The sequence below is a fragment of the Mycetomoellerius zeteki genome, unplaced genomic scaffold (assembly GCF_001594055.1).
Source record: "Mycetomoellerius zeteki isolate Tzet28-1 unplaced genomic scaffold, Tzet1.0 scaffold188, whole genome shotgun sequence".
Classification (NCBI taxonomy): Eukaryota; Metazoa; Arthropoda; class Insecta; order Hymenoptera; family Formicidae; genus Mycetomoellerius; species Mycetomoellerius zeteki.
The window spans coordinates 209,921-219,790 of NW_017256836.1; the positions used below are offsets into that span (position 1 = coordinate 209,921).

The 9,870-nt window shown below is 34.6% G+C and overlaps 1 protein-coding gene across 1 annotated transcript; it reads right to left on the bottom strand.

Moving 5' to 3' along the window:
* Positions 1-2,796: 2,796 nt before the first annotated feature.
* On the bottom strand, positions 2,797-3,346 carry LOC108721941 (C-type lectin domain-containing protein 141). Its single transcript, XM_018446771.1, has 2 exons — positions 3,269-3,346; positions 2,797-3,093 (listed from the first exon to the last, which is right to left on the bottom strand). Exons 1-2 carry the CDS (start codon positions 3,320-3,322, stop codon positions 2,911-2,913), a joined length of 237 nt encoding a protein of 78 aa, XP_018302273.1. The 5' UTR covers positions 3,323-3,346; the 3' UTR covers positions 2,797-2,910.
* Positions 3,347-9,870: the final 6,524 nt, after the last annotated feature.

Genomic DNA, 9,870 nt, shown 5'->3' on the forward strand with positions numbered 1-9,870 from the left:
AAAATCTCTACGGCTTCACTATCAACTCTCGTCACCTAATTTTGCTCGTTAAGCGTTTAGAGCTTAAAGTCGCGTGTTTAAAGATTCCCATTTAAGATTCCGGTTAGTCGATGGAAGATCTTTTTTTTATTTAAGCGTTGCGGGAGAGTTTACTTATTAATGCAACATTTTATGATGCAATGTTAAGTGAATTTTAGATGAGATAAATTACTTGGAAACGTGTTGTTTGTAGAATTACTATTAATATTATATTTTATAGGTTTATTTTGCAACATTATATAACATTTGCATAAAAATAGTGATTTCATCAATAAAATAATTTTGAGAAATATTATGTTTGTTGTAACACTTTTCCTACATATTTTTATCTTTACATTTATGAGACTAATGAAATATTTCTTATATACAATGTAAGTTAAATTTTATTTTTCAAATTTGTTAAATATAAACAAGCAATAAATATAAATAAATTACATTATTTGCGATTGAGATAATATATTCTAAAATTGTTCTAAATTTAATAGTGTGCTATTAAAAATCATTGTGAAAGATAACTATCGAAGATCTGAGTACCGTTTCACTTAATCTTAAAATGAAATATTAGATGACCAACAAGTTGGAGCAGCAGACGAAAGTCCAATGAAAAAGTTCCCACACGTCGCGGAATTCGCGGGAACGGCGAAAGAAAACAGGAACACGAATCGCGGTGAAAGAAAACGATAAATCCAACGAGAAAATAAGCCTCGCTAAGTGCACGTGACGCCGCCGCGCATTGCACCGGATGAAAGAATGAGAGAGGGGAAGAGACAAGAGTGAGAGAGAGAGAGAGAGAGAGAGAGAGAGAGAGCCGTCTGTGGTGAGAAACTGGCGTTGAAAGTCGTAAAATAATTTAACCCACTTTGAGAAGAAAATTAACAGAACGGCGAAAGTCTTTAAGATTCGCCGCGTCTCAGCTCACCCTCTACCTCGCCTGCCATCTCTGCCACCATTTGGCTCCTCCGTCCTTATCCGCCAGCATCCTCGCGCTCTTACTCTCTTATTCATTGAGCACCAACCCCTGTCCCTCCCCCAACCCGAACCCCCGCTCTACTACGCCACTTTCTTCATTGACTCTTTCTTTCCACTACGCGAGCCATACTGTGCTTCTCTCGCTCCTTTCGTCTCGCTCGCTCTCGCGCATCTCGTTTCCTCTTCTTTCCTCGCTTCCTTCCGAGATGGCGCGCTCTTTCTCGCTACTTCTCTGTTTTTTCTCTAATTATGAATGAAAGCGTCGTGAGGCGTGCACGTGAGTACGCAAGGAGGGAGCGGAAAAAGTACAGCAGTAGTAGTAGTAGTAGTAGCAGTAGTAGTAGCAGTAGTAGCATCAGTAGTAGTAGTAGTAGTAATAGTAGTAGTAGTAGTAGTAGTAGTTCGCCATCCCCGCGGCACCGCGAGAAGAGTTTGGCGCAGTTAAGCGCCGCAACTGAGACTACGTAACCCTGCTTTGCATACGTCTTCCTCTTTTTTCTTTCGCATTTTCTTCGCCTTCGATAAGGTCAAGGATTCCATCGCCGATGACGACTTAATTGCGGCACGCTCCGTGCTTGAGAAACTTTATTGTATAAAATGTTTGTTTATTCGACAAGTTTACACAGCTTTCATAGTCAACGGTAGCACTGACTATCATTGAAAGATAATGGATGACCGAGAATTTTTTTCTTCGACTTGATTTATGGGGAGAAAAAAAGACGTCAGCAATTTGTATGCAGCAGCCGAGTTATCGGGAAATTGTACCTTTTCATGTGACATTTAAATATCGTAATTATATAATTTTGACATTTAAATCCGTTATGTCATAAAGAAATATTATAATTTGTGCTCACACACACAACAATAATATTGCTTATACGAATGTAAGTTATATGAATCGCCAATGATAATTTTTTCGTCATTTCTCTGTTCTCTTGCATATCATATAATCCAATATTATTAATAAGAGCGTAAAAAAAATTCATATTTATTGAACGTATAATCCAACAAAATGTAACATTAATAAATGTAATAGTGGATTTTTTATATAAAATGATTTGATAGCATTCCCTATTTTATGTTAAGAATATATGTATTTCTTTCACTAATTAAATAATTTTAAGATTGACAGTCTGTATAATAAAAAATTATATTCCGACGAATAAAACTGATACAAAATATAATTCATCTTAACATTGTATATTAGCTGTTCATTTGAATACGAGCAACGGTCTGGAACGGTTTGAAATAAAGAACATCTGTATTTTTATAAGTGAAGGGCGCGTTTTGTGTCGTTTTGTTTGTAATTTATATACACACTCTTAGGTACGCGTATGTGTTACTCTGACATCTTTATGAATGCAAAACAATTTTATCATCTATGTCGCACACTTGAAAAAGTGCAGAATAACTTGACCTTCCATAGAACTGTCAGTACTTAAGGCCTGTTGCACTTTTTGTATGCTGTAAGCATAAATCTCGCCCGCTAAAAATGCCGATATCCCAAACAGGGATATATGTATAAGATATCAAGCTGAACAAAGAATATAAGAACTAAGCACTTATATTTTGCTATACTCCATTTTTTACTATCCCTCTACACTTATATATCACCAAATAATCATTAAGCCTTTTGTAATCCTTACAATAATCGTTTTATGTGGATAATGATATATGATTGCGTTACGTAATACACTGACAAATCGATTTAACAGTAATTTTATTAATATTAACAGTAAGATCTGAAATAACACAATACTAATATAACATTTAAGGTATATATAACAAAGTTTGCATTTTAACAAGTTACCCCCACTTCTTCCATTTTTTTTATTTCTACGGTGTAAATAATAGAGTTATGTTTGCGCCTCGTTGCCAGCTGCCGTGTTTTATGCTCGCATTTTATGTGCTGGCGGCGGCGGCGGCGGTTGTGGTGGCAGCGGTGGTGGTGGTGGTGGTGGTGGTGGTGGTAGTCGTGGTTGGACAACAACTTTTGTCATGATCACAGCAACAATCTTTTGGGAAAAGCCAGCTTAATAATGGACAATGTTCCACCATAGCCTCGAGAAATCCTGGTGTAGCATTCTGTGAAAATAAAATATATACACAATATACAATGCAAATTCGAATATAATGTTAAATATTTTAAGAAATATATATATATGTAATATATACTACGTAATTAAATTAAATTTCAAGTAACTTATGATTTTTTGCTACAAAAAAAAATTAAAAATCTACTTTCTATATTAATACTTACAGCCACTTCGAACATAACACAAGTTACGATAACGAATAGCAATATCGCCCGCATGTTTAGATTTGCTTATCTTCGACTTCTGATGCTTTGGTACAGAATTATGATGCTACAGCGTTTTTATACCGAGTTTCTGAATGTTAACCTATTTCTCACCATTGCTATCGGATAATACGCTTTTGTGTAACCACTTGTCTCGCAGTTATGCTTTGTTTCAATTAGGTCTGTTGTACATAGGACGCGTCAACGTGTTACGCGTGGCAAGAAACGGCGCGTAACTAGACTCTTCCAGATCAGAGAATTGGCTATCGCGTCGTATCTTGCCACGCGTAACGCGTTGACGCATTCTGTGTGTAACGAATCTATCTAATTGCAACAAATTGTAAGTATAATTGCAAGATAAGTTACAAAAACGTATTATCCAATATCAATAGTAAGAAATATAGGTTAACATTCAGAACTCGATATAAAAACGCTGTAGCATCATAATTCTGTATCAAAGCACCAGAAGTCGAAGCAAATTTAAGTAGGCAAATCTAAACATGCGTGCGGTATTGCTACTCGTCGTTGTCGTGGGTTGTGTCATGCTCAAAGAGGCTGTAAGTATTAATGCAGAAAGTAGATTTTTAATTTCTTTTATAGCAAAAAATCATAAATTACTTTAAATTTAATTTAATCATGTAATATATAATATATATATGTATTTTTAAATATTTAACATTATACTTCAATTTGTATTATATGTTGCGTATGTATTTTGTTTTCGCAGAATTCTATGTCTGTAGGATTTCTCCAGGCTCTCTTGGCACATTGTCCATTATTAAGCTGGCTTTTCCCAAAAGACTGTTGCTGTGATTATGACAAAAGTTGTTGTCCAACCACTACCACCACTACCACCACTACCACCACTACTACCGCTGCCACAACTACCCTCGGATCACTCCTGTCGACAGGTACAGGTGGTGGTGGAGGTGGAGGTATAGCGAATCCTATATTATGATTTGGCTCCGTCTTCGAATGACAAAAGAAAAAAGTGTGCTAGATTGTTATAAATTATAACAACTTATAACAACTTATCAAATGTGCGACGCAATATGTGACAAACAAACATGAATTTATAATGAATACATTTCAATATATGGTACATATAACATTTATAGCAATGAAGTGAAGTATGAATGAGTAAATAGGTTAAGTTGGTTCTTTAGTAAATCGAGTTATTATAGAAATATCTAATTTTTTTATATAATGAAGTTGAAGTATCAAAATTAACGTGCGCAAAATTCTATGGTATGTTAACGATGGAATAAAAGAGAAAAAAAATGTTGAAAATGTAACCTTTTACGTATAATCTAGTAACAGATAAGGCTCGCAAACGCTTCTTTGACTAATTGCACACAAATTTTACCATAGACTTTTCTAAAAAAAAAAAAACGAGATTATAATAATTTAAAAAATTACGATTTTAATGGTCACAAAAAAGTAATAGATCAACGGCCATTCTGGAAAGATATTTACGTGCATAAACTTGCATATAAATTTAACCTTGAAAAGTAAACATAATTTCATCTTGTTTTCGATGAAGATGCAACTCTTGATTTACTATCGTACTATGTTCGATATTATTTCATTAAGATATCGTAGTTTTAATATTTTATCAAAATTATGCAGACATTTGTAATTTTGGGTGGGCCTTAGTGAGGCACCCCAAATTTTCGGCACTTTACTAAAGAAGATTGTATGCGTGAACTAAAAATCCCCTTTTTGACTGTGTATACTGTGAAGTGTAAATTCTATTCTATTCTATATATTTGTAGCAAGAATAATAGAATACACATATATAAACATACTAATATCAGATTACGTCTAACAAATGCTGGTTAAATTAGTTAAATATTCTTGTAAAATTTAAAAAACACTCATCAGTTCAATATTAAATTCTATATATGACACATTATTATACATGTTAATTATTTCATTGCAGATTACTTAATTGAAGATTATATTTAGGAAGTAATAATGTGTCTCTCTCTTTCTCTATAAAAATAAAAAACATTTAAAAAATTACAATAAAAATGATATTTTTAAAGCTTGGATAAAAGCTTTTTAAAGCGTGGATTAAACTAATGTTCATCGATCTAACACACATTTCAATATTACAAATTTAAAGTTAATTAAAATAAAAATATATAAATAAATATATATAATAGTAAATAGAAATTGACAGAAAAATATTCAACACAAATGAGCTAGCAAAAAAAGCTATATTCAGTCAAAGCAGATTTGAATGTTCAATAATATTTTTGTGACCATTGAGTTGGGTTTGATTCCTCTCAATTATCCTTAATCAATTCAGCTTCTTATCTTTCTTTCCACAGTCTTATTCGTCTAAAAAAACTTTTTTCAATATATACTAATTATTGCGACAAATGTTACCATGTGTCTTGACAATAGGATGCTCGCGTCACGAAATGAGAAAGATCCAGGTTCGAATTCTGCAATAATATTTTTCGTAATAAATTCTTTTATTACGAAAATGTTTTACTCATCAGCATTGAAGTATTATTAAATTGCTTGTCAATTTAATTTGTAATATTACGTACTCAAGTTTCAGTTTAGGATTGTATTTCATTGACAAATAATTGACGTGCAGTTGATTGAACTAAAAATTGTAAAATTCACATAAAAATATTATTAGGCATTAAAACCTGTTTTGATTGAATATGACCTTCTTCACTCATTTGTGATAAAAATATATATTTTGTTGTTAAATATATTTTCTTAATACTTAAAAAATATTTTTCTATTTATATCGTTTAATAATTTTCAACAAGACCGTTCATTCATTACCATTAATATGTATACTATTATTAATTTTTTATTTAAATTGCTTTCAATTATGAATGAGAGATTTAGCCACTCAAACAATTGCGAAGAGTTGAACTTTGTCTGCTATTTCGGTATAAAAAGCAAACAAGTATAGGCTAGTAGTATTTTAACTTTCACAATCTAGTCTACACCCTGTAAAGTCAGTCGTTGCCCGTTAAACTCTTCTTCCGCAGGAAAACTGCGTTATCATAAAGTTTTATGCTACCATCCGCCACAGAAAACAATCCTTTTTCTACAGACAGGTCGCTTCTATTCTTAAAATTTAAAGCAAAATTGAACACTCATTATGATAACTCTTATACAGTATATTGATTACGATATATTGATATACGAAATATACGTACTCATCATATGTAGTAAATTTTAAATGCAAGAAGCGATTTTAAATAAATACAAGTGGAATTACTCGACTTGTATATTAAATAAATTTTTTTGTGATTATTAGTACCTAACACTATTGGTGTATATGCCACTCAAAATTATTAGTCTGCATTAAAAATTCAATATTTGCTTGCAACGACTTGTATATAACAATTAATTCCAACTGTCGCTCTTCTACGTCGCTTTTACGTCATCCATGCGCAAATCCTCAAGACTTACGGGAGTCGCCGGAGTGTCGTTTTCCATTATGCAGCTTAAGCCGAAGTGTACCTATGGGGGTCTGTTTCCATCTACTCCTTAACGAATCTTGGGAGCGTGCAAGCAGACGGCTGTGCACCGCACGAGCATATATGTTTGCACGAGCCGCTACGCTACGCGCACAAATTGCCTCGTCAGTATCAGCCAGCCGCTTTCGCTTTGATAAGACGACGGTCCCGTTTCGTTTGTCTTAAACCCGTCTTGCCCGCGGCGAAAATTTAAATTACCCTGTGCCCGTTGAGTGAAGTAAACCGTGTCTTATCGCGTTCGGTGTGTATTTGTTGCGAAGTCATAAAGTTTTATCACATGTCATGCTTTATGACATATTAAAAACATAAGATCGCACAAACATACACAGAAAGAACAATTTTGCTGAAGTATCTAAAATTTTAACTTAAAGATGCAAATTAGAAAATAATTTTGTTGGACCATCAAAATAATTACAGAATTTCAATAATTCGATAATAATTATTTTGATGGTCCAACAAAATTATTTTCAGATTTGTTATCTAGCTAAACTTTCAGACTTGAGTAAAACCATATACGTAACAGGTTCGTGAAATCTCAAGAAATTATCAATGATTAAAATTATTTAATTCTTGTAAGTTATAATAATTTCTTAGTCTTGACATCAAATATGTTACAAGTAGTGAATTATTAGTAAGCGCATGAGGCTTTATTGAGTGCAATATCACAAGATGAAGCTGTCTCGACAAAAGATGAACGATTTATTCGGCATTCAAGCGCGTTGTACATGGGGCATAATTAATTCCATACGTTTAAGTGGCACCTCATCGACTAATTAACGAACTTATCGGGCGACCGCAATTGCGACGATCATTTTCCAGAACGAATGCGTTCCCGGTGATATTAGCTACCGATAACGCGGCGTGTACAGCGTGCGCGAATGAGCACGGTATGAGGTACTCGGTTAATCCTACGGGAGACATACGCGAGCTAATTGTCGTTAAACGAAGAATGCCTTTGCTCGGGGAGACGATGTCGACGGCGATATTGCATTCATAACGAGGAATGCGGCGTTGCGCGCAGTGCCTGCATTAAACCCCGATCGACGATCCCATCATGATCGTATTCTTTGATTTGCTGCTTAAATGTGGAATGCGCTCGGTGCAATTAGATTCCGAATGCCGTCGAGCGAAGAAGTATTGACGGCGCTGGATCTAGAATGGGAGAAACATAGATCGCTTCGCGGATTTGCGTAAACGACGCTTTATAATTGTTCCGATCGGAATGCGAAAAAAATAGGTAAATCCTGGAAAATATAATTACTTCGAAGAGATATTGATTGAAGAGATATTACAGATTTACACCATAAAGAGTGAAATTTAAATGAGCATACTAATTTGATATTTACGATGAATATTGTGATATATTCTGAACAATTGTTATTTTAACATGTCTAAAAAAACAATTGTAGAACGTTAATATTGGTATCATCATCGCAATATTGGCTGCATATTTATCATTTCATCAATAGTTGAAATAATGCTATTAAACTTTGTTACTTGAGTGGCTTAGATTATTCTCAATTTTTTAACGTACAATATCTCTTAAGAGATTAGTCTTTTGTTAACAATATTAAATTCACAAATTAATTTTAACGAATAAAACTTTATTGAAATTGAAACCTTTTCAATTTCTTAAAAAATGTTTCCTCTTTCGACGACAAATTATCACTATATTCAAATGTCGGTTTTTTAATGCTGATTTTTTTGTTCCTTGTTATATATTGACACTTATCGAACGAACGACCATGTTATTTTTTTGCCCATCTAGCGTATAATTTCCGGTTTCTTCCTTTCGTTCTAGCATCAGACGGGCAAGCAAATGAAGATTAGATGGAGGTGATGCTCTCGTTTATCGACGATCGTCACGAGGGTCGGATAACGTCGTTACTCGTCCTCATCGCCCCACATCCGTATTCGAATCTATATGGCTAATTAAATCCATTGCATCGCTCGGCATCTCTCTAACTTTCCAATAACAAGCTGGCAATTGCAGTTGCGTCGTCGGCGACAATGTCGGCAACGAATGAAAACGCCGTTGATTAATTTCTCATTCGGAGCTGCCTGTCTTGTCGATTAACTGAATACTTCGCTATTCAATCCTTGTTTTCGCGGATTTCTATGAAACGCGATGAATTTATTACGATAATGTCACTTCTATAATTCTCTAATATCCAGTATGATAAAGAAATTTTTCAAGGAATTTTCAAATTGTCTAGTTACTTTAAAATGAAGATAGCTTTTTAATGTGCAATAGATAGATACGTATATCAATTACAATTAGACTCACAATCAATATTAGATTCAATTAAAATCGAATAAACAAGCAGCGTTATATTATTTCTTAAAAGTAAGAAAAAAAGCAATAAAATTTTATCGCTTGCTTTGTCACATAATATCTAGAAAAAATTAGACACTCGTAAAATGTTAGAATTACAATAAGATAAGATTTCGGTAGTGGCGTCTCGATAGCATAACTTTAACAACACATTTTCGTGCTTTTAATATCCTACATTCTAGTTATTCAAGAATTGTCTTAACGCACAATTAGAGAAGTCTCGGTTGATATCATCATGAATATGTAACTCATGTTTTGCGAAGGATAAGGTCAAAGGTTCAATCAAAGGTATTTCAGGTTAAATCCTACTATGGTTGCTTTATTGATGGAATAACTTCAGTTTGGAGGAAACGCGCATGGTAAATTTATCGCGCGGCTTCTCCGAAGCGAAATCGTTTCTGGACGATTACACTCGGGACGTGTGTGCCGTCCGGTAAACCCAGTTCCGCCCTTCCGGGTCCGCGCCGAGCTCCGCCGCGCTCCGGCAATTTCCTCCGCGAGGGTCGTACCGGGCGTAACGTATTTAATCGGATTATAGGGAACAGCACGAGACGGTAGTTTCGTAGTACACCGGCGAAACTTAGCGAGATCGCGGCGCGCGGCGTGGGCTAAGGCAGTTTTCAATTCTCGACTATTCCACCGAATTCGGTAACAGTGTTAGGGGGTAGTAGGTAGAGTCTCTTTGCCCGGCGTTGTGCGGCCCAACACCCCCG